This window comes from Mytilus edulis, chromosome 9, assembly GCF_963676685.1.
Source record: "Mytilus edulis chromosome 9, xbMytEdul2.2, whole genome shotgun sequence".
NCBI classification, from domain to species: Eukaryota; Metazoa; Mollusca; class Bivalvia; order Mytilida; family Mytilidae; genus Mytilus; species Mytilus edulis.
The window spans coordinates 1,726,051-1,753,044 of NC_092352.1; the positions used below are offsets into that span (position 1 = coordinate 1,726,051).

Genomic DNA, 26,994 nt, shown 5'->3' on the forward strand with positions numbered 1-26,994 from the left:
TAGAGAAAGGAATGTTTTATTGCAAAACAGCTGTAACATACATATGCAATAACAAAGGTTTTAAATCATACATCAAAGTCGATATCTTGTCACCAATAAAGGGAAGTAACTGGAAAATTGGTTACTACATTTAATATATTGTTACCAGCACAATATTACAGAAATCAAAACGCTGAAATTATTGATGTAAAAGTAAACCAGATTATACATTTTTAGATTTTTAAAGGAATCATTCTTCATCAATAAAATTTCTGTAAAAATGTTCAGGTTTTAATGTCTTCTTTTTGTAGTGAGGAAAATTACATCTGCAGAGATACTTATGTTATATTGTGCTGTTCTAAAGTTTGTTCATATATGAAAAAAAGCTAGGATGACTAAATTATAAGCTATAGATTGAAAAGACTTTTGCTAGAGTATTCTTGTTAATTACATGGTAAATGCTTTCAAATGAGAACATATTCTGATATATTTGAATACACATCAAACAGTATAATGTTAAACAAAAGCAGTTAATTGAACTATAATAACTTGACCACTATATGGAAATTTCAAATTACTTTTTTCTTTTCTATAAAAATGAAAAAAATATATTTTCTAAAATTCAAATATATTGGTATAAGTCAATGAGACAACTCATCAACGCAGAAGACCTATAAGATTTTTGAAGATAACATTTTACTTTTGTGTTTTTTTTTTACATTTCACACATTGAACGTTTTTTTGTGGGTATTTTTTTCTATCTATTCGTAATATCAGAATAAGATCTCTATATCAACAAATTAAACTTCTGATATGGTAATGTTAAGCTTTTCAACTAAAGGGGAATAACTCATAGTTAACATAATGCAAATCTCATCAAATATATACAAGGTATTTACACATTATTTGCAGCACATATGTTGCTATTGTGCTATCAAAAATAAATTTATTTAAATTCCTATTCAAATATCAACAGCAAACAAAAGGATTTCCCATATTATGTGTAATTAATAGAAAGGCACCAAATTGATATACATCAAATAAATGTTTTCAATTTATAAATATCTTTTCATTTTGAACATTTGTCATAGTATTTTTCATAAGACTGTTAATTGCTTTATTATTATAAAATGTTAAATCTGATCTATAAAAATGCATAGGGATTACACCGGTAGTTGTACCATGAGAATCATTTCTTTCATAGACTTTAAACAATGTAATTCTTTGAGGTTGGAAGAGTATTTCATAATTTTTTGTTTTTTACTATAACCAGTTTTTTTATTTTGTTTTGTGCTAACTTTTACCTGTCTCTTCTAGATGTATTTATTTTTTACACTTTCTAAAGATAATTATGAACACGAAACACAAATTTTCATATAAAACTTTACAAGTATAAAAAGCAACTGTTCACAATAAACATAAAACAATTAAAGCATGTAAATATTAAGTAAAGTATAAATACATTCAAAAAATATTTACAAGCAGAATTTCACGTGAAGAAATAACTTCATTATATATCAAAATAGTACTTTTTACTGCATATTCATATCTTCATTGTATAAAACTCAAATGTAAATTATGCAATTTCAGTGTGTGACTATTCTTTACTCTCATCATTTAATGAATTAAGAGTCTAAATCTTTAAAGATATTCCCTTTTGTAAATTTGTAAATTAATAATTTTAATAAATCAATTAATATATTATACAATTATTCATACCGGTAGTCTTTAGAAAACAGATCTATCATTGGACGATAGTTTTAACATATCAAAAATACAAAGGATGCTTCCTTATAAAAAAGTTTTGGTCTTCTAGAAACTTTAAATGTTATTTCCTGATGATTAGTTTTAAGAGATATAATTCAAATGCACTATAAAGTGGAGATGTCATGTTGGTTTTTAGTCAGATCTTATTTTCTACTCCATACATCCTTGCAATGTTCGACCATCTACAAAATAAAACAACATTGATAAACATCTTGTCAATTTTTTTTTATAAAATTTACAAATAGAAAGACACATACTGTAAACCAACTTATTTTTGCGCGATACTTATTTCAGGTTTAGCCTATTTTTAATTTATGTTCCTGATATATTTTTTTACTCGCGAAAGTCGTGAAAACAAATCACTTGCAAACTTAAGTTGATTTACAGTTTTATTTTTGTACACAATACAATTGCTTGTTATTTTTGAACAGACACACTTACTCAAAAGTTTTTAAGATAGGAAAGCCAAATTCACATATAAAACTTTAAGGAGATAACAGTACTGCATTTGAAGATTTGAGTTTTCGGCTGATTGATTGTAGAACATTCTGTTTACTGTATGCTATAAATCAGACATTTGCAATCATTGCATAAATGTGAATTCAAAAAATCTTAAATAAAAAAAAACTATTTTATTAATTTAAATTTAACTTCATACCAACAATCATGGAATTGATGTTCTAAAAACTGTGGCTATATCTTATCAAAATGAACACTACATACATTTATATACATATACCCTACCTAACAGATAACTGATAAGTATAGATTATAACATGCCCTTTTCCATATTGGCCCTAGTATCATCCCGAGACTACTATATCTGCCCTAGGTTTTAGCTGAGGGACGATTTGGGTTGAGGGATGATACCAGGGCCAATATGGAAAAGACATGTTATCATCTATTTATCATATATTTTTAAAGTTCTACAGATAAGAAGAAAAACAAGAATGTGTCCAAAGTGCACTGATGCACAACTCGCATAATCATTTTCCATATTCAATGGACCATGAAATTGGGTAATCAAAGAGCTGAATAGCTCGGAGGGGAAAGACGGCCCTTGTTTCTATTTCATGTTGGATTTTTTTTTTTGGGGGGGGGGGGGGGGTATCTTTTGATAGTCTTCATAAAAAGAATGAAAAAAAGAACAGCTAGAACATGTGGAAGGTTGACACTATTGAAATCAATTGTTGTTTAATGTAATTTCGTTTTTTTAGTTTAGGATTAAATTTAAACCAATGTAAGAGATCTGCATCTTCTAAATCTAAACATTCAATTAAAGTTGATAGTTAATTATCTAAAATTCAACTAGTTGAATTCTGTCATTTAACAACAACTACAATTATTTTTGAAATCTTAATAGTGTACAACTGAACTGCAGGCTAAGGCCATTTTCCACTTTTTGTGACGGTACTCTTTAAGATTTTTAACTTTTTTCTTAAGAAAGTTAGGACTGAAAAATCTATTCAGTTTTAAATTTCCATTGATAAAGTTCCCAGTTACATCTCTCATCACAGGGATACAGGTACTAATAAAAATAACAATATGATTGATGTAAACTGTGTGAAGCCTGTTTCCAAATCCTACATTTTGAAATATTTGTAAAATTTCATGAATAAATAGGTTTAAACTACAAAATGCAACATTTGTATTTTTGTTGTTGTTACTATTACAATGACTATGTTGGTACACAAAATTTAGTTTTAATGGAAGACTACTTATCATATACTAAATGTCACATTTCAAGTGTTTATTTTAGTGGATAATTAGCTCATAAATTGAGGTGCGCCTGAATTGGAGGAAGATTCTCATAACAGAGTTTTACAGAAAAAAAATGGAAAAGATCGTTTCCCTCCCCAATCTCATGTAGGCCCTCGGACTTTTGGTTACTTTGAAAGTTGTTGACCTACAAATTAAAGTATTGCATGTTGATGTTTGAATCAATTTAAGCAACCATCATTATGTTTAAATTTAACAAATACTATTTTTTAATAAGTGCACAATCTTTGAGAATGATTTAAATAACCAGTGAAGGATATCCCTGCTTATGCGTAGTGTGGCATTCCAACAATGACGTCACTATAAAATATAATGTAAGTTGGATATATTTAGAATATCTCGTCATACTGATTTTTCCGGATTGTAAAAGAAACGTAAATAGTTTAAAGGAGAGCTCAATATACAATAATTTCGAGAGAAACAGAAGGGAAATGTGTAAAAAAGTGTTTAAAGTCAATTTATTCATTTGTGTCTCCCCATCTCATCATTCTTAGTAAAATTTGTTGGGGGGTTTTCCACACTATAAAAACAAAATGAATGATGTGAGGGAATGTCACTCTGGTCAACCCCATTGGGGATTGACGGCTTGAAGCCGTCTTCCCCAAAAAATCTAATTTGGTATTAAAATTAGAAAGATCATATCATAAGGAACATGTGTTCCAAGTTTCAAGTTGATTGGACTTCAGCTTCATTAAACACTACCTTGACCAAAAACTTTAACCTGAAACTCACACTTTTCCATGTTCAGTGGACTGTGATATTGGGGTCAAAGGTCTAATTTGGCTGTAAAATTAAAAAGATCATATCATAAAGAACATGTGTAACAAGTTTCAAGTTGATTGGACTTCAGCTTCATCAAAAACTACCATGACCAAAAACTTTAATCTGAAGTGGGACGAATGGACAGACAGACAAAGACAGACGGATGCACAAACCAGAAAACATAATGCCCCTCTACCATCGTAGGTGGGGCATTAAAATTAATAATAACAATTTAATGAAACATAACAACTGGTCAGATCTTAAACATCTTATCCGAGAAGTGTGATCCATTGTTGTTAATGATGCAATGATGTCACATCATTTGGAATCACGGCACAATAACCAATATACTCTTTTTTGGCCTGGGCAATTTTGAGGTTATTACATATGCAAATCCTAAAGATCGTAACAAATATGTGATAATATAACTTACTCCACATTCCTGAGCTGTTTCCATACTTTTACACCAGTAAGAAGGACCAAAGCCACATTTTTTCTTGCCTAGATTCTTTGGTTTGTAGTAAAGTCTGTTGTCCTTCCTAAGAACATTTTTGAGCTCCTCTTTGATGGCAGTTGATGCTGTCTTTGGAAGCTGATTATTGATCCTTGATGAGGTGCACATGTCTATGTCCTGTTAAAAAGAAACAAATATTCCTTAATGTACAAATAATTTCCATTTTCTAATTACTACAGTTTGAGGTGTAATACAACCAAATCATGGTACTTATCATCCGGTTGTATATGAAAAAAGGTAGAAAAAAATATTCTCTTGAATTTGACAGTTGTAGGTAATTAATCCTACAATTTATTGCAGTAAAACATTTCTATGTCATAAACATATGTCTTTGGTATTTTAAAGCACCATTACTTTTTTATTTGGGGTTTCTATAGAATATTTTGTAAACTTGAAGTTACATGGTTACTAAAGCTTGTACACAGGTTAAAATAAGGGGAGAAATTTGATTGGTTAACTTCCAGTGATGGTTATTTTCTTAAATGCAATGAAATGTCATGTGATTTTTTGCTCTATAGAACTGGACAGGATAAAACTTTAATCATGCCAAGTATTTCTTTATTTGAAACAAAGATAAATTCTGCACAATTTTTTGAAAAGTGCAAATTTAACAAAGACTAATAGGGGAAAATCAATGGTGGTTTTACACCTTTGAAATACCAGTTTTGATATTTAACTTTTTTTCTGACAGTATTAATGTTCCTTGTAATAAAACCTTTTGTACCTCCAAATAAGTTTTCATTTGTTTGGTTAGTCTATAGGTCTTTTATATTTTAATTGCTAGAAGTTGTAATTTCTTGTATTTGTCCTCCTTCCCACGCTTTTAATTGCACATTCAAGGGGAGACAATTGGTTATTAATTCAACCATCCAGGGGAGATAACTATAAATTTACCTTGCAGATTTGTTTAGGATCTATCTCCTGGGACAGTTCCTTGATAATGATATCTCCAAATGCAATCACTATTCCTTGGCACTGAAAAAAACCAGAGATATCAAAATATGTTTTTTTTTTAAATAAATGTAAATCATATTGACTATTTGATAAGCAACAGGTTAAAGTCTGATTGTAGCCTGTGTTTATGAAGCATTTTCCTAATTTTGTTTGTACTTATATGGAAATATAAAAATAAGGAGATGTGGCCACAGAGACATGTATACAACAAGAGACCAAAGTTGTAGATGTAAGGCATCATATTTCTTTCAACAATGAGCAAAACCAATAATGTATAGTAATCCAAAAAAAGTATGACAAATTGAAAATAATTCAATGGAGGAAAAACCAACTGCTTGATTGATGTGTTTTATATTTGATTTTGTACCACATAAGAAGAATTATCTACATGAAAAAATAGTTTGTTGTCATTTACTCTTTAAGGAATTGTATTGTACTGTACTTATATGTGTCAATATTATATAAAAAAAAATTAATGAATTTATTTTTTGAAAATAAATACAAGTAAAAACGAAATCCAAACTTAAAAGATATTAATTAATTACTTCATTTGCCATGGATGTAGGTAGAAGGTTACATGCTTTTTCTAACAAAGATTTAATGGCTGCAGCTGTCTTGTTTTCCTTCAAAGCTTCAGACAGGTAGTTCATTAAGGTCTCACACACTAAACATCCTTCATCACTTTTCACTGGGTTCTCTGGTGAAAATAATAAAATATTGCAAAAATAAAAATAACAAGAATGTGTCCTCAGTACACGAATGCCCCACTCGCACTATCATTTTCTATGTTCAGTGGACCGTGAAATTGGGGTAAAATCTCTAATTTGGCATTAAAATTAGAAAGATCATATCATAGGGAACATGTGTACCAAGTTTGAAGTCGATTGGACTTCAACTTCATCAAAAACTACCTCGACCAAAAACTTTAACCTGAAGCGGGACAGACGGACGAACGAACGAACGAACGGACGGATGAACGGACGGACGGACGAACGGACGCACAGACCAGAAAACATAATGTCCCTCTACTATCGTAGGTGGGGCATAAAAATTATAAAGCCCAAACATACTCATACTGTGGATTCATTTATAATTTGTGGGTATCAGTTTTCATGGATTTAGGAAAACTTACATGTTCTTGGATATTTAAATTCGTGGTTTAGGGTAAGTCTGCATACATTCCTTTAGAAAATTTGATTTGTTGAATATTTAACTTTGTTGTTCCCTTGTTACCACAAAATCAACAAAAATTAGTATCCACGAATATTAATGAATCCACATTACTTAAATTTACACGAGTTGATCACTGAAGAGATTTGTCAAAAAAGGTACCTTGAGACACACATGCTCTTAAGACATACATACCATGCTTAGCAAAAGTGTCAAAATAAGACATACCATGCGTATCAAAAGTGTCAAAATAAAATATATGTAATTTCATCATTGAACTCTATAGGACTGAATCTAAACAATATCACATTTTCATGTGTAGACAGACGACAGTTGTGGAGAGAGAAGTTTTCTGAACTTTTACCCATGTGCACCCAAGTAAGCTTTTGATTCATGTCGCAAATGATGTGTGATGGTATAACTGCATCAGAAAAAATATAAAATTGCAGTTGGTAACATTAACAAAGCCGAGCACAAACCTACAAACTTTTATATTCTAAAAGGTATTTTAAGCATTTTATAACTAAGATCCATATTACTGTATATTGTTTCTGCCTATAAAACTTCAGTAATTAAATGGTTCTAGAGAATTATTTGGTTTACAGAATATACACTTACTTTTATTCATGACTGGTTCACCTTGCAAAAGAATTCCAGATACAGGTTTGGGTAATGTTTTGATTGGTTGTGGTATGAGAACTGGTTCCCCTCTCATCAGAATTGCTGGTTTTGGTAAAGACTTGACTGAGGCAGTACATAAGCCAAGTGACTTGCATACCTCAGATGGTTTGACTTCTTTGAGTAAAAGGTTGATTATCAACTGTTCATACTGGTTGACAAATGAAATACATTCTTTGCTGATGGTGCTAGGCATTAGACTACAGACTTTGTCAAGAGCTTCTTTAATCACAACCTAAAAGTTAACAAGTCTGGGATTACATTTTACTCAACACAATGGATTTATCATAGTCAAATGTCCCCCCAAAACATGATTATCAGAGTCTAACTCCAACTACAACAGAAATTGTCAAATCCAAATAATGATACAGTAAGCCTGTAATTCAGTGGTTGTTGCTGTATATCATCTATCTTTTTCATTATTATTTTGTACATAAATCAGGCCAATTGTTTTCTCCTTTGAAATGCTTTATATTATGTCATGAAAAGTCATCTGCCATTAATACAATTTTTACAATTCTAAATTCCAAATAAATTAAAAATTTAGCATGTTTTCAATTTGCAATGCCTCATTTTGATTGGCTGATCACGGTTGTCTCCCTTCAGAGTTTTGGGGAACAATCATTTTTTGTGTGTAGAACTCAACAAAATAATATTATAGAGCTTTTTGCAAGATCATGATCATGATCTTGCAATTGTGACAACAGGTCAAAATCGTGTAGTTCACTCCTAAATCGTAAAAGTTGGTAGGTATGTAGATACTTGTCTCATTGGCAATAATACCACATGTCCTTATTTTTCATATTTTCAACATTTACTAACAGAATCTGGTAATCACTATACAAACACTGAGGCACCTTATTAAGATTGACAGGCGCATACTGAAATAACTAACTATAGATTTCCTTATTAAGATTGACAGGCACATACTGAAATAACTAACTATAGATTTTCTTACCAGAGATTTGTTATTGCCTAACTGTCTTTCTATGGTGGACAGGACATATTCACACAGGACACATTGTACTGCTGAAACACTGGATTCTACAATTAATCAAATCATATGCGTTAGAATTGAGAAGCAATGTAGAACTAAATTCTAAAACAAATCAATTTACAACAAAAGATTACCAACTCTTCATTTCAAAGTTTATGTGTCAGAGAATAAGACGCCAATAGGTGATGTTTACTGGTATATAAACATTAACAAGATGCTCCGCAGGGCGCAGCTTTATACGACTGCAGAGGTCGAACCCTGAACAGTTGGGGCAAGTATGGACACAACATTCAAGCTTGATACAGTTCTAAATTTGGATTGTGATTAAACAGTTGACACAGCAAAGGTTTCTGACACAGAATGATTGTGGTCTAATGAACTTTAAAAAAATTATTTTGCCCCTCAAAAAAATATCAATTTTATCAAATCCTTTCATTTATTTTACAATATTATTTTAAAAAGTATTGAAGCATGCTTAGAGAATCTTCTTTCAACTCTTTTTGAAATATCTAATTTTATAAGAAGAAAAAAACTAAAATCAAATTCTACTCCCTTAAAGTTCAAATTTTCGTCACATATGCTAGTCCCTCAAGCTTAAAATAGTTTAAAACAATTTAAAATTTCACACCTGTCCCAAATTTGAAAGAGATTTAAAGAATTTATTTATTGGTCTTCAATTTCAAATATATTGAGGAAATGTGTTTAGTCCTTTGATTGTTCTCTTAGTAAATTCCTTCTTTCTCAGAGCACCTGTGTCACACAAAGACCAAACTCACACCACTCGAAAAAAAAAAACTACTATAAAAACTGGCACCACTGAAGACATGTTTAAGATTATCTTCTCTGAGTTATTTTCTCAGTTTATTGTGCACTGGTATCAAACAGAGACAGAACTTCGACTCGCACGAAGCCAAACTTTTATCACCATAAATATTTCAAGTAGTCTTAACCCGCGCTCGCTCAGGTTTTTTCTAGTAAATCTAAAACTGCAGAAATGACTTACTGATGTCTGATTTCATTGGTGTACATAGTCCTAACTTGTCACAAACAACAGTTGGATTGAGTTCTTGTTTTAGGAGTTCCAGAATGGCTGGAGCATACTGATTGATAAAAGATGTACACTGGTCCTTCAATCCTCCAGGTAAACGGCCACAGAGCTGGTTCAAAGCTGCTTCTATTTGGGCCTGTTAATTTAAAAATGGATCACTGGTGAAATATAAGACACATGCAGATATATATTTAGAAAAAAAGAAGATCATTACAAGAACAGAGTTCCAATGTCCCCAGCATTGAACATATTTTATCTTTCCAGGAGTAATAACAGTTAATCTTTAAAACAATTTATAAAAAACAAGAATGTGTCCCAAGAACACTGATGCCCCATCCTTACTATTATTTTCTATGTTCAGTGGACCATGACAATGGAGTAAAATCTCTAATTAGGCATTAAAATTAGAAAGATCATATCACAGGGAACATGTGTACTAAATTTCAAGTTGATTGGACATTAACTTGATCAAAAACTCTCTTCACCAAAAAATTTAACCAAAAAAAGATATTGGCTCTCCCTAAAACAAATACTTCAGTTCCTACTTACTGTTGTAGCATTCTTGGCGAGGATGGAATCCAGTTCATTCATAGCAACCTTACATATATCACAATATACACCTGAGGTCTTTACTGGTTTGGTGTCGTGGATGAGCATGGCAGGAGTGATGTCCAGGGCTATAATGGGTTCTGATTTAGTCAGGGATATAACTGATATTGCTGGCTGTTTCATTTCAACTGCTCTACAGAAGCCTACAAAGCTGCACACTGTTTCAGGGTCCTAAATATAAATAAGAAATACAATATTAGTTTCAGGGTCCTAAATGTAGACAAGAAATACAATATTAGTTTCAGGGTCCTAAATACTGTAGAAACACTAATTTTCCTAGGGTTAACATTTCGTGTTTTTGTGTCTTAATAAGATTTCATGGGGATTTAATTTCGTGGATTCCAATAAATGGAAGTGATATTATATAAATGTTAATTTTTTTAATTTTTTGGGGAAGACGGCTTCAAGCCGTCAATCCCCAATGGGGTTGACCAGAGTGACATTCCCTCACATCATTCATTTTGTTTTTATAGTGTGGAAAACCCCCCGACAAATCTTACTGAGATTGATCAGATGGGGAGACACAAATGAATAGATTGACTTTAAACACTTTTTTTACATATTTCCCTTCTTTTTCTCTCGAAATTATCGTATATTAAGCTCTCCTTTATACTATTTACGTTTCTTTTACAATCCGGAAAAATCAGTATGACGAGATATTCTAAATATATCCATATATTTTATAGTGACGTCATTGTTGGAATGCCACACTACGCATAAGCAGGGATATCCTTCACTGGTTATTTAAATCATTCTCAAAGATTGTGCACTTATCAAAAAATAGTATTTGTTAAATTTAAACATAATGATGGTTGCTGTAGATGATTCAAACATCAACATGCAATACTTTAAGTTTTAGGTCAACAACTTTCAAAGTAACCAAAAGTCCGAGGGCCTACATGAGATTGGGGAGAGAAACGATCTTTTCCATTTTTTTCTGTAAAACTCTGTTTTGAGAATCTTCCTCCAATTCAGGAGCACCTCAATTTATAAGAGCTAATTATCCACTAAAATAAACACTTAAAATGTGACATTTACTAAATGATTTAGTATATGATAAGTAGTCTTCCATTAAAACTAAATTTTGTGTACCAACATAATCATTGTAATAGTAACAAAAAAAATTACAAATGTTGCATTTATTCATGAAATTTTACAAATATTTCAAAATGTAGGATTTGGAAACAAGCTTCACAGTTTACATCAATCATATTGTTATTTTTATTAGTACCTGTATCCCTGTGATGAGAGATGTAACTGGGAACTTTATCAATGGAAATTTAAAACTGAATAGATTTTTCAGTCCTAACTTAAGAAAAAAAATAAAAAATCTTAAGTTACTGTCACAAAAAGTGAAAAATGGCCCTAGCCTGCAGTTCAGTCTTACACTATTAAGATTTCAAAAATAATTGTAGTTGTTGTTAAATGACAGAATTCAACTAGTTGAATTTTAGATAATTAACTCAACTTTAATTGAATGTTTAGATTTAGAACATGCAGATCTCTTCCATTGGTCTAAATTGAAATTCAATCCTAAACTAAAGAAACAAAATTACATTAAACAACAATTGATTCCAATAGTGTCAACCTTCCACATGTTCTAGCTGTTCTTTTCTTTTCATTCTTTATATGAAGACTATCAAAAGATACCTCCCCCCCCCTAAAAAAAATGAAATAGAAACAAGGGCCGTCTTCCCCCTCAGAGCTATTCAGCTCTTTGATTTTTAATTTCGTCGAAATAAAATGAAATTAAATCCTCCACGAAAATTTCTGCTTCTACAGTATAGACAAGAAATACAATATTAGTCTTCGATCTTCAGATTGGTTAAAAGTCTTATTCTAAAATGATTAGCTGCAAAATATCAAAACTGTTTGTGCATGAAATTGTTGTATATCTAAGATAATAGTCATATTTATAAAGCGGCTACCAATTCAATGCTTACTCAATTTCTAAATCCTTGATTGTTTCCCAATCAATTCTTATTTTATCAAAAAACTGAAATATTTCTGTAACAGGCTTAATAGAGTTGACATTTTGAAAAAAAAGAAAACAGGTTGACATATAAATGTTTTACAATGTAAAAGAACTTACCAACTCATTTGCCAACAACTCAAAGAGGACTGAAGCATACTGATCTACCAGACTGGAACACTGAAAAACAGAAAGATAATGTAATCTTGTAGTGCATGTTAATACTTTGATATTGGTATGATAGCTCTACAGCTTGAATCAATGGTGCATACAGAATTTCCCAAACAGGAAATGGGAAGAGAGAGATAGTTTAGCTGAATTAGAAATGTCCACACTACCCTCCAAAAGTTCCCTTATCATTTATCTGCCGTTAACAGTAACTGATATAAGTAATGTAAACATCTGACAACAATTTTGTTCTTGATTTTTGTAAAGTAGATTTGTCATATATCTATTTTTACCATTGCATCATTTTTTTTTGTATTACAAATTTAATTGAATGCATTAAGTTGTATTACTCACAGAAATTTGTAGAGGGAAAGGACATTCTATTTTGCTTTTTTGCAAACAAGAAATAAACAAATAAACAAATAATAGTTAACTTTGCAGCCTTGATCACACTGGACTACAGAGTAAGTCAGGGTGGCTGGAAATCAAATGAAAGAATGTCACAACATCACAGTAAGCTTTAAATAGTTGTAGAACTGATGTGGTAGATCAGAAACATAAATGTATTTACCTCACTGGCTAAACCTCCAAGTCTGCTACATAATTCTTTCTTCACAAAGTCTTTAATTTTACCCTGAAAATCAAATTGTAATCATTGATAATATTATACCAGACATTGACCAAAGAAAGTATGTAAAGTTAATAAAAAAATCAATTATAGAAAAAACTGATAGTCTGAAAATTAATGTAATTCATTTGAAGGAACTTGCTTATATATGTAATGGAATCCCATTATAGGAATACTCGACTTTCCACAGTGATAATACTGTATCATGTAGTTATGACACTTTTTTTATTTCTGAAATATCGGACATACCTGTGTAGTAGGGTCTCTATCTAGAGATTGGACATCGTTCATTACATTTTTGCATACATCACATTCTTCTTGTCCTCCAATAGCTTTCTAAATAACAAAAAAAAAATTCCCCTGTGTTTCACATTTTTTGATCTATCCAAGGGCAACAACTTACAAAGACTCTTTTTTTGGTTCTTTAAAACTATTTATAGATATCTTAGAAAAATGAAACCTTGAGAGCAAATACAAAGCAATTTCCAGTATAATTAATGTTCCCAAGGGACATAACTCTTTTAATTGGTCTGAGATAACTGGTTTCATACCAAACATTCTGTTATATTAGTTAAAACATAAAATCTATAAATCTTGTCAAATTTTCAAGATTTCAATATTCTGTATCAATAATTGTCTTCAAAAATATTTACATTTCTTAAATTATCAGTCAAAAAAGAAATCTTTGATTTGATGATCATTCACTTGTTGTTTGCTTACGGTCCAGTGGCAAATATTTCATGTATGTTCACAACAAATTTGATGTAAAGATTATTAACTGTACCTTGTTAAATTTCTTGAATGTTTCTTTATTTTGCATCCTGATTCTCAAAGCTGTAAACAAATCTCCTTTGTTGTTACAGAAACCTAGAATTCTACAGGTTGTTTTAGGATCCTGGAAAAGAAATAACAAATATTTGATCACATGTCTTCATGCCCTCTCCCTTTTACGATATGTTTAATCTCACCTGCAGAAACTGAATTATATTTACCAAGTGTTGCTGTTACAAACTTTTATATCTTATTCCTTATGATAAATATGCTTATACAGCTGTATGTGTTCCATTATCAAAAATTTTACAGATTTTTGAGTCTGCCCACACTGGTAGAGCAGGAAACAGCATATAAAATCATATTTACGAGTCTGCCCACACTGGTAGAGCAGGAAACAGCATATATAAATCTTATTTACGAGTCTGCCCACACTGGTAGAGCAGGAAACAGCATATATAAATCTTATTTATGAGATTTTCATTGCAGGCAAACATATTTGATTACCATTTGAACTTAATGTTCATGTAAATGTTTGTATTCATACACTTATCTCAAGCTATTTTTAATGAATCATTTACACCGATCGACCTGAGTAAACGACGTCATTGGACAATCGATTCTTACTGTGATGTAATAGTACACTAGGTCAATCGGCTAGAACAGTATCATCTACCATTTCTAAGAACAGTCTGAATTCATACACCAATCTTGAGTTGTTGATTATTAAAAATTTACACCGTTTTATCTGAGTAAACATGTCATTGATCAATCAGTTCTCACAGTGACGTAATAAGCATTGGGATATAGGAATATTACGGGAAAGTGTATGAAGGCTAAAGTCATCTATTCACTGTTCTAATCATAATGGATTCAAAATTTTAAGACAATTGATAGAAAGTGACATGGGTTATTTTAAGCAAGAGTTCCCCTCTTCATGCAGAATGTGCTTCTTGCATGTTTGTTGCTTAAATTCACATTTAGAAAGATAATATTTTCTATTAGTCTACTTACAACTGTTTGTCCTAGGTACTGTAAGATTTCTGGTGTGTATTCCTCTACCACAAAATTACACTGAAAAATAAAAGTATAGATAAATGTTATGTTTGACTTTGCTGTTTTAGAATCTAATGCATTATGGGAAATATTTCCCAAAGCGTACACCAAAACGTTATTATTGGTTTAAAAGTGATAAACAATGAAAATTCAACCAACGATGTTACGTTATTTTAATTTTGGTGTAGGAACAATGAGATTTCCCATAGTCCTTTAGATTCTGAAAAGGCAAATTACTAGGACGATGGGCAGGAAATTTGGAATGCCTAAGAGGAGAAGTTAATAATACTGAATGACTTCAAGAAGAACAACCCATTGATCTAAAGTATTATGTATAGCTCATACAAGACCTTGTGGCTAGGTGAGTTAAAGAAAGAGTTTCAATAAGACCCTTAAATGACCATTAATTCCCAATAACCTTTAAATGAGTATTTTATGGCAAATATGACAATGAATCATAGACCAAATAACATCATGCACATAAATGGGGCATACAAGAAGATGTGTATTAATAGGCCAGTCATTCTATTTTTTTAAGGAAATTTAGTAAAGGTAAACTAAACTATTCCTACCATGCTCTTGATGGATTCTAGCTGTGAGCACAGAGTCTGCTTCAGCATAGCTTCAATCTGTTCCTACAAAGAGAAGAAACAAATATATAATACAAAGTGCCAATCCAATAAATAACTATTTTTTTTTACACCAGAGAATATTTTCAAAACATTTTTGATTTATGAGTTAGTGAACCAACTCTTTTCAAGAAAACAGAGAATTTTTAATGTTATTGCAGCCTTAATTAATTAGATTTTTTTATTTTGATGGTGGTATCTCTCTCAAACACAGCAAAATTCAATACAACTGATCTACACAGAAAAACACTCCACTAAGAGGCTAAGTTGGAAAAATTATGTCCCCAGGAGCATGGATCTTGAGACTTAAAATCAATTCAAATTCAGCTATTATAAAAGATAAAAATATCTATTTGAATCTTTATAAAAATGTTTCTCCTGGCTACTTTTTCTTTAGGATTCCAGAATGTTGATTTTGGGACATTACTTCTTGGTGATAACATATTATAATGGTTATGCTATATCAATATTTCTAAATATTTGTGCAACAACCCCATAAAACTACAGTACACTTAGATATATACCTGTGTCTCATTGCTGACTATCATGTTCTGGATATCTGTGAAGAAATTTGTACAGTCTGTACATACATCGGCACTCTTTGTTGATGTTACCTACAATAATAAATGAAAACTTAGTTATATCTGCACAAAGTAGCATGACTTGATGCTATGACATGCCATTTGCAAAAACATTCAAATGTTTTACTCTTTCAAATTTATACTTTTCTCTAATGGTTGATTTATCTTTTTATCATCATCATGGTGGTTAACTTAATCTGTTTTTCACTGGTTAAAATTAATAATGACATCAAATCTTGTTTTCTCTGAGATCACTATCAATGTATCATGCCTGATGACATCAAATCTTGTTTTCTCTGAGATCACTATCAATGTATCATGCCTGATGACATCAAATCTTGTTTTCTCTGAGATCACTATCAATGTATCATGCCTGATGACATCAAATCTTGTTTTCTCTGAGATCACTATCAATGTATCATGACTGATGACATCAAATCTTGTTTTCTCTGAGATCACTATCAATGTATCATGCTGATGACATCAAATCTTGTTTTCTCTGAGTTCAATATCAATGTATCATACCTGATGATGTCACACAAAAAGTATAAAATTTGCCTACAAATAATTCATGTTATTGTATTTTGACTGGTAACATTAAACTTTTAAAAACTTGGCAAGGCCTTCTTTGAAAATTTAACTCTCTAGAAAGGAACCTTATTTTATCACACTCATTGCAGCTGTAAAATCACTCTATAGCAAACAGGCAGTAAGCAGAGTCATGTCTGGTAATAAGATAAACTCATGTCTTTCATTGATGTATTTTAGATTCAAAAGATTTGTAGGATAGAGACGACACACCAGTATAGTACACCATTTCCATTTGGATACTGAGATATAGATTCCACCACTGCAACAAGTGAGTTACGATATTTCTCCACTCGAGACAGTTAAATTTCAATATTTAAAGCGTGAGGCTTTCGGAGCTTTTTAAATAATTGACATTTAACTGTTGAGAGTAGATAAATATAGTAATACACAAGTTATAGTGGTGGAATCTGTTTCTCTGAAGGGTTTTTATCCTTCCTTTTCAAAGATTGATTTAAAAATATTGTGTTCTTTATATGTAACTTAACCGGACATGGTCGCCTTTTTTCATGACACAATAGGAAATTCAGAAGAAACCAAGAAAATTAGACGTCATAATTAAATTTCGACCAATCATTTGCCCAGAATAGACACAGTGAGAAGAAATATTTTTCTCACACCTATAAAGAAATGTGAAAATAGCACAAAAATTATAGCATGTATAGTAATAAAGTTCAATACTTGTCATTTGTGTGAATGATGAAAATGTAATATGTAAATACCTGTGTTGATATCTTTTGGTGTTGTGCTAAGTCTTCAAAGCCAGTACACATCTTCAAAGTGGCACATATCTGTTCTGGGGTCTGTACAAAATAAAGGTAAATATTGAACTGGTATTGTATACTATCAATGTGACTAAATATTACTCTAAACTACAAGGCTATAATATTCTATGATTAATTTAATAGGTTTGATTATTCTTGATTAAAGTTAATCCAGAAGAAAACACTTCAGGTGCAAAAAATTGCAACCTTCACATATCTATATAGCTATTGAGGTCAAAGACTGAGAAATATTAATAATAGCTATATTCATGGTATAGCCAAATTATGTGCCAAGTTATCAATATATCTGTTCTGGGGTCTATACAAAGTAAGACAAATATTTTACTATTAAGAAATTAATCAAATGTGACTGAATATTACAAGATTTGCATAATCTTTTATTTCATCATCTATGAAAAACTTCAATAGCAAAATCCCAGGACAATTTTGTTGTTATATAGTCAACTAGTCTGCAACCAAGACTTGTTTATCAAAATGACATATCGATGACTAGTATTTGTCAATGTTATTAATGTCATCTCAATATCTCAGGATCTTTAATCATAAAATAGTAAGACCAAATTTTATTGGACATTAACTGGTGATTACAATATTCTCGCAATTTGCTCCGTTTACAGTCACAAGAACAGTTTGTGTTAATTTTGAAAATTTTGAATTAAGATTTCTTTCATGATGAGGATGGTGCATATGGATTTATATGTCAAATTTGTGTGATTCATGAGAAAAGTAGAGGCTAAATGATATGTATAATGTATTCTAAGTTTTTTCTGAAATAATGAATAGTTATCTCCCTTACCAGAGGACTCTTCAGCAAATCAAGTAACAATGGCAGATCTGTTTTGACAAAAGCAGTACACTGAAAAATAGGAAACAAATTAACAATATTACATTTTTGATTACATGTATTTCTATTTTTTTTTAAATTTTTTATCGATCATTTAAAAAAGAATAAAACTACAAGGATTTACCCAATTCACTCATGTTGGCACTAATTGATGTGCTATTATTTTCTATCTTGTTGAATAATTTGTTCAAGTTTAATATCTTAACATACTGAGTTATCTATTTCTGTCTCTAATATGATTAGTTTTCTTGACATTCAAGTTCAATATGTAACCAAGTCAGTTGTTGTTTAATTTGACCTGTGAAATAAATTCATTATAAAAACAAGGAAAATGTATTTGAGACATTAACTATTAAGATTGACTCTCCTTATTGTCAATTCTCTCCAAAGGAATATTCCCTTTTTAAAACTGAAACTTAAAAATATTATAATAATTCCCTTTTCTCTGTTACAAAACTTTTGTAAATGTCTAGTTACCTTGTTTTTTAAATCTGTTCTGGTCAGTAGGTTACACACCTCATTCATGTATTCCTTAATTTTCTCCTGCAAAAATAAACAATATTTTATTTCATTACTTTTATAATAGTGAGCAAATACAACAATGAATTAAAGAAGTTTAATCATACAGCAATCTATGTTTGAAAAAAAAATTAATATAATAGATGTCTGAAAATGCTCCTCTCAAGGATGGTTATAGACTGAACTCAACATTTGTAATTTTTACACAATTATAGCTTTTAATAATTGTTTAATGTTTTCTTGACCCTGTACCATATGCCTATAGGATCTTTTTCTTGTTTCTCCCATTCCATTTTCTTTATTTCATGTTTTTGTCCGATTTCTTATTGTCGATTTCTTACAACTTGACCCAGTTCATGTACTAATTTCTTTATTTCTCTACTGGTTTCTTTCTCCCTTACCTCTGTACCGCCTTGCTTTAACTTTTCCTTCTCCCTTACCTCTGTACCGCCTTGCTTTAACTTTTCCTTCTCCCTTACCTCTGTACCGCCTTGCTTTAACTTTTCCTTCTCCCTTACCTCTGTACCACCTTGCTTTAACTTTTCCTTCTCCCTTACCTCTGTACCGCCTTGCTTTAACTTTTCCTTCTCCCTTACCTCTGTACCACCTTGCTTTAACTTTTCCTTTGCTTCTGTTATACCAAGTTTACAGATATTACATTCCATTGTCTGAAATAAATAATTTAACTTATAAATTAAATGTATCATTTTGCAGATTTATATTCTTCTTCTGAATTTTATTTCATGTATCTTTGAAACATCTTTTTATTATTTGTAAAGAAATCAATATAAACACCTAATAACTTTCTTCCATGATAATATACATATGTAGAAATGTTTTATGACTGTTATGAATGTTTCTTCCAAATTAGAAATTCAAATTTGTCATTTTTGATAAAGAAATATATCCTAATGATTAATTTATTTTTCCAAACTTTGGACTCCTCATATTACAGATCATTAAAACAGCCCTTCTTCAATTTTGACTAAATTAAGTCAAGTAATCCATGAATCATTCAACATTTTGTAAATAAAGTTGAGAATAATTATCCAGTCCTAACATCCATTACCAGTCACCCACAAAATCATCATATTTAAATGCAACAGATCTCAGGTCTGTCTTATTAATCCTTTATGAAAATTTAAAAACCAATTTATTTTTAAAATAAATCATTTTCAAAAACTTATGTAAATACTTATCCAAGAAGGACAACTCTAATATAAATGAGAGACTGACTAGATAATGGGCCAATAAGAAGAAAACTTACATCTTTGGGTTTAATGACCTGTGTCTTCCATACTGTGTCTATACAATGCTGAACAGCACCACATTTCTTTGCATTCAAGGCATGGCTACACCAATAGGATGGCCCATACGAACACTCTTTAGTCCCAAGGAGACCTGGGTCGGCAAAGGCTGAAAGAACAAATTAAGAGCACAATTTAATGGATAAGTTACACCAGTATGACTAACAGCTATGGGTCAATGTGTACAAATTAATTCCAGTAGATTGTATTAGAAACATACTTAGATATGAATAGTTGTCTGATTGACATCAGTACCAAAGGAGTAGGTCCAGTAAGACCCCTTTTTGGCCCCAAAATATAGCAGTTTTACAAAATTGTTAAAATGTAAACTTTTAGTTATTTAATGGACAGTAGAATGCTTCTTCTACATAAATATGGGCTGTTTTTGACAATACTATGCACATATATCGGGTACTAGCACCAATAAGTCATGCTAAATTACTGAAATCTTCATAATTCTAGCATTTTATTTAAATTTTAGATGGTTTCCGTATAAAACAAAAGTGGCCGCATTCATGTTCATCCTAAATATTGAAATGTAAGTTGTATTTGATGATAATACATAACATATATTAAGGTTGAGGATGAACATATATGTTATATAAAATGTCATCATGCATATGGTCATTGAATATTTCTCATCCAGAGATTTTAAAACACATTATTCAATATTTATAGACAAAGTCACAAAGTGTAAAAAATCATTTAAAAATATTTACAATCAATAGTACCTACAACACAACTATTGATTTATGGTGAAGATTAGCAGAAAGGCATTAATATTTTAAAAAGCATTAAAACCTTTAAAAAAAACCCATCAAAATGGAAAATTACACTTCTATGAAAATCTATTTACATATTTCTGATGGAAAGCTTATATAAAGGCAACCATTTGTATAATCTATAGGTTTACACATTAATATTCATAAATGAAATTATATAACAAGTTGGACAATAAAAAAATCTTTACATAAAGAAACACATAACTACCATTGTGTTGTATTTGTTAACATTGAAGTTGCATAACCAACGGCTTAAGTACAGGTACATTATTATATATCATAGAAACATAAAGTCAGAACTTGAGTAGAATCAGAAACCAGCATGACAGTGTGCAAGTTATACTTAAATTGCAATGCTTAAATCTAGAGTGACATGGACAACACATCCATACAAAACTGGTAAAATATAGGGTCACCATGTCATGGCATTTATGTGGCCTCAGAAATATCCCTTTTCAGACTTGACATAGCTGCATATTTTATTATTTGACACACAATAACAAATTCCCAACTTCAGCATAAATTTAAATACAGTATATGGATGATGACTATATCTCTATCCCCCTGTCGATCATTTGGTAAATTACTCTAAGAATTACCTATATCTAAATATACTGCATCCAATAATACAACAGCCCATGACCCTTTTTAAAAAAGTTCTAGAGTCATTCCTTTTTTATCTTTAGAAGTCAAATTTATACAAGAATTTTTTTTAATACGAAATGATTTTGAATACTGGAAATTGATTAGAAATGTATGAAAAAAACTAACCTATATAAATAGGGTTAGCCATGCATGGCTATGGTTAATTTTACTTAATATTTCAGTATGAACTAACTAACCCCCCTTAGCCATGTGCATGTGGCTAACCCTTTTAAGTTTCATTAGTTTACATCATACATTTCTTCTCAATTTTGCAAAATTCAGAATTATTCCAAATTTAAATAATTCCTTGTTTTAATAGCATTGACAAATGCATATGTAAATTATGTTTCATGTCATGTGTAATTTACTCAATACTAGTTTGGACTTTCTATTCAATTACTGAAGTACTGAGTTTCAACTTAAAGAGACAGAATTCCATGGTCTAGTGAATTTACAATGTAAGCATCACATGTTTACTGATCTTGACCTACTGGAAACAGAATTCCATGGTCTAGTGAATTTAAGCATCTTACGTTAAGGAAATTTAACCTTATACAATGTACATATAGAAACAGAAATCTAAGGTCTGGTGGATTTCAGCATCACATGACCATCACATGATCATCACATGTTTTGCAAACTTGATTTTAAAGAATCAAAATTACAAGGTCTATTGAGTTCAGCATTATGAAAGCAGCTTAGAATTATTCTTAAAAAACTTTGAGTCACATGTTTTGAACTTTAAATATCACCTGACTGAATTGTATGTATATTTTAAGCACATGACTCGTGACAGAAGAACAATACATACAGTAGTTCAATGATCTGACATTTAAACTCTTAACCATGCTTTTATCTTTACAATTTCAGAAAGTAGAATTAGTATACAAAAATACCATGTCTCTAGATCTCATCCAATCAAAATACAGCATTTCAGAATCTATGTTTTTTTTACAAAAAAAAAAAGACCATTGTTTCATTAGTAAATTGTACTTATACTATTTATTGATTTAATATTTTCCTTCCTGTAACAAGACTTCATTTCCTTAATCATATGAATTACAAATTGTATTTCAGCTTAACAATGATTTAATTACTTTTGTCTAAATTTTCAAATTTTATCTGAGAAAAGCTTTAAATTGTGAGAAATGAAATATATATGAAAATGGATATAACCACCCTCTTAATTATATAGCTGCAGAACAGTAGATCTTAGGACCTTATCATGCTTATGATGATAATTGACAATTAGCAAACCATAAATAATAAGTGCAAGCTGAACCTGGGTAGCAATTCAGAAAACAATAATAGGATTCTACACGTACCACTACAGAACAATTAAAAAAGGAAAAATCTATAGCTATATGGTCTGCAAATTGTCAAAAAATACCCTTAAAAAATACACTTAAGAGCTACATTGTATGATGCTACTGCTAAACTATGAAGTTGTGAATCTTTCACTACTTATAAATATGTATCTGAAGGATATTTCATCTATCTCTTTTAGAAGGTGTAGCAACAACTTAAGGTTTGATTGCTCTAACAAAATGATAACCATTGTTTCTCTTGATATCTCATTTCAAAGATATCAATGTTAAACAATTATAGAAATTTGAAAGAAAAAACAGTTATCTCTCTACTTACCAAAAGAAGTAAACGAAAGAATCACTAGAAACTTCATATTTCTCAAGTCAACACAAACTGGTTATTTGATTATATGATTGTTCATCGGATGATGATCCGAATGTGCAGGCGGTTTATACTGTCTAGCAATTTATAAAGATTGCAATAGCATCATGTGATCGTTAAAATTCAGTCTTGCAAATCTTTAATGACGAATAGTAAAATCCATACATGTATGGTCCTGTATATGTTGAAACATGGTTTTTTCATAGCAATCATACATGTATAGGTATATCTTCTTTATTTACACATTTATATATGAAACATGACTAGTTAATAGTTTTTAGGTCAATGGTTCCTTCTACAGTTAGCAAAGCCCATATTATATGGTCAAGTCACTTGCAAGTTAATATGACAATGATGAACAATGTTTTTGAACAATGACACAAATTAACCAAAGCCAATTGAACAGGCTACATGTACACAAATGTAGCCTACATTGTACTTTATTGACAGTTCAAGTTATCAACTTTATTTCCAAGTGAAGACCAAGTTTTATTGGTGATGAATTGTGAGGACACACGGGTACCGTTCAAACATGTCTATGGCCCATTAGTGGCCTTCAGCTGTTTTCTTCTTTTTGGTCGGGTTGATGTCTCTTTGACACATTCCCTTATTCCATTCTCAATCTATACTATGGTCTGTATGGATAAGATCTTATTTGAAAACATAGGGTTACAGTATAACAATGAAATTTGCTAAACCACTAAAAAAAATCAATGTTCATAACTGATTTCATTGACACAAAGTTGTCTTATATGCCAATAAAATATTTTTTATATTTTCCCAGGGCGCATTTTCTTTTCCCCGGTCGTATTTTAGTAGGACCCTAATTATTTTACCTATGTTTTTTTTATGATCCAGACAAAAGTTTCCATTCTGTTTATTTTGTAGACCTATCTTTATTAACTATACAGTTGCACCAATATAATTTTGAATTTGTATTGAATCATAGAAAAATAAAATTGAAATGACCTCCAAACAATCCATGATTCTGTAATGAGGAGTACTTTTAAATATACCATGGTTTTTTTTTTTAGAATTTCTAGAAATTACACCATATAACTATCTGAAAAAGTTTATTAAACTTTAATTCCATAGATATCATTTTTTCAAATTTTAATTTAAAAGAAAGGATTACGAACACAGGCATGACAAGGCGATCAAAATCTAAGGGCGAACAAAATCTAGGGGTGAATGAACTCAGGGCAAACATGTAATCAGGCTGAATGGACCCAATACCTGTAAACTCTACTGACCAGTGCTCGATAATTTAACACTGGTTTTGATCTTTTTAACTTCAATTCACCACTGTCAATTCATTGTTTGCTATATATTAATTTCTAGTTCAGTTAAGATCATGCGAAATGTACATATCCTGTAAAGTCCCTTTTGAGGTATAAAAACAAAACATATTTTGATTCAAAAGTGTTTTATTTCCATTTAAAAATCATTTCTGTGGCATGTTATCCAGCACTGGTCAGGGGAGTCTAGATATATGCTGTGAACATTTTGTGTAGATCTAAACATGTTCACCTACATACAATATTGAAAGAAGTGTATAGTGTCAAATCATAAAATTACAAATGGTTGAAGAAATGGTTTAGTCCCAATGAAAACTTGTAAGATTTCCACAGCTATTTTTGTTGAAAAGGTGTAATTTCAGTACTCCGTGCAATTTGGATACTGTGACATTATGTATCTTTATTCTTATGTTACATGTATTCTTGTGTACAATTTGGAAATTAGTATGGCGTGCATTATCACTGGACTAGTATATATTTGTTTAGGGGCCAGCTGAAGGACGCCTCCGGGTGCTGGAATTTCTCGCTACATTGAAGACCTGTTGGTGACCCTCTGCTGTTGTTTTTTGTTTTTTATTTGGTCGGGTTGTTGTCTCTTTGACACATTCCCCATTTCCATTCTCAATTTTATTTAGTTATTTTGGACTGTAAACATGAACAGATCCCTTAAAACAGATTTAAACATGTTAAAGAAAAAACTAGGCATTTATTTAAATTTAGATTATTGAAAAAAATAATCTACATCCCTCATTGTATGATCCTATTATCATGATAAAAATAATAAACAGTGTTGACTGTTGTGCTGTTGTGTACAGGTGTAAGGAAATAGAATGAATTTATAGAAGCAAAATTTTAATCTTCTACTTTTCAATTTCAAATTGGTAAACATGCAGAATTTGACTATTTTACTACTTACCAAAAGAAGTAAATAAAAGAATCACCAGAAACTTCATAGTTCTCAAGTCAATAAAAACAAGTTCTAAAAGTCATATGATTGTTTGTCAGATGACCAGGATTACGCAGTTACTTCCCATGAATGTCAGAAGATTGCAATGCGATCATAAAATGCGTTATATGATATACAAAGTAATAGCTTTTCTAAAAAAACTTGATAAGAAAATATCATTTTGAAGTTCAGCATTCAAAAAACTTAAAAACACAAACGCGAGAGAAATTTACCGAACCATGATTTTGCATTCATCATGATGGACTGTTGTCAGTTGAAGTGTTGTCATTTTAGTTGAAGTGTTGTCATTTTAGCGATATTTTTCAACATTGTCATAAAGCGGCGGGTTTTCATTCATGTCCAGAGCACGATGATTAATCAATATTGTAGACATCGCAAAATCTACAATGTTAACACGATATTGTGTCAACATTGTTTAACTTGAATTGTTTGAACCCGGCGTATTGTTTACATCGTTGACATCGTTAACATCGCGATGTATACAATCTAGAAAATATATTGTGTTTACATTCTTTACATCGCGATGTATAAATGTTAAAACAATAACGACACTATAAATTTGACATTGCGATGTTGATAATATCGACAAAAAATCGTGCACTGGACATACTTCGGGGTTTTGGCATGACATTAAACCAAATTTAAACCACCATTTTTTCGGCATGAAATGTCCTGTACCAAGTCAGGAATATGGCAGTTGCTATAAAAAAGTTAATTTCTATGCATATTGACGTTTGTTATTGTTGCACTTCAGTGTTTCTGTTGTTACTTAGTTTTCCTCTTATAGTTGATGTGTTTTCTCTCAATGGATTCATGACCGGTATACTACAGTTACCTTTGTTTGTCTCTAATATAGTACGTGACCATGTCACGAATATCTCTATATTTATAAAATGTTGTATAATTTCAGCAAATTAACATTGCCTTAGGCAGAAAGAAAAAAGTAAAATCACAAAAATACTGAATTCCGAAAAAAATTCAAAACGGAAAGTCCAAAATCAAATGACAAAACCAAAAACTCAAACATCAAACGAATGGATCACAACTGTCATATTCCTAACTTGGTACAGGCATTTTCTTATGTAGAAAAGGATGGATTTAACCTGGTGGTATATCAAGCTAAAACTCTCAGCTGCATTAAATTCCATTATATTGACAACGATGGGTGAACAACACAAACAGACATAATAGGTAACAATGTCACAAATAGGGGCACTCCAGTCAACATTGTGTTATAATCTTAATCACAATAAAAACACAAAAATATTTAACGAAGAAGCAAAAAAAGCATATATCAAATTTAAAAACCTCATTCATTGCTTTCTTATTGTATTTTAGTTTTTAGACCAAACAGTAACAGTAATATTAATAAAGACAAAGAAAGGGACACTGTAAAAGAGGGACGAAAGATACCAGAGGGACAGTCAAACTCATAAATCAAAAATAAACTGACAACGCCATGGATAAAAATGAAAAAGACAAACAGACAAACAATAGTACACATGACA

At 30.9% G+C, this 26,994-nt stretch overlaps 1 protein-coding gene across 6 annotated transcripts; it reads right to left on the reverse strand.

Moving 5' to 3' along the window:
• Positions 1 to 25,602, reverse strand: LOC139487462 (prosaposin-like). 6 transcript variants are annotated; one of them, XM_071272273.1, is made up of 22 exons: positions 25,436 to 25,578; positions 20,066 to 20,214; positions 19,406 to 19,466; positions 19,200 to 19,210; positions 18,757 to 18,822; positions 18,232 to 18,291; positions 17,373 to 17,453; positions 16,006 to 16,095; positions 15,425 to 15,487; positions 14,811 to 14,870; positions 13,810 to 13,920; positions 13,275 to 13,361; positions 12,969 to 13,031; positions 12,350 to 12,409; positions 10,198 to 10,428; positions 9,604 to 9,784; positions 8,562 to 8,647; positions 7,544 to 7,838; positions 6,301 to 6,452; positions 5,696 to 5,776; positions 4,721 to 4,918; positions 1 to 1,928 (listed from the first exon to the last, which is right to left on the reverse strand). In XM_071272273.1, the coding sequence occupies exons 1-22, from the start codon at positions 25,470 to 25,472 to the stop codon at positions 1,890 to 1,892; spliced, it is 2,262 nt and encodes a 753-aa protein (XP_071128374.1). In that variant the 5' UTR covers positions 25,473 to 25,578; the 3' UTR covers positions 1 to 1,889. The 6 variants fall into 6 exon arrangements, with proteins under 6 accessions (XP_071128374.1, XP_071128373.1, XP_071128370.1 ...); XM_071272272.1 differs by lacking the exon at positions 19,200 to 19,210 and adding an exon at positions 19,278 to 19,288; XM_071272269.1 differs by lacking the exon at positions 19,200 to 19,210 and having other exon boundaries at positions 19,395 to 19,466; positions 25,436 to 25,602.
• Positions 25,603 to 26,994: the final 1,392 nt, after the last annotated feature.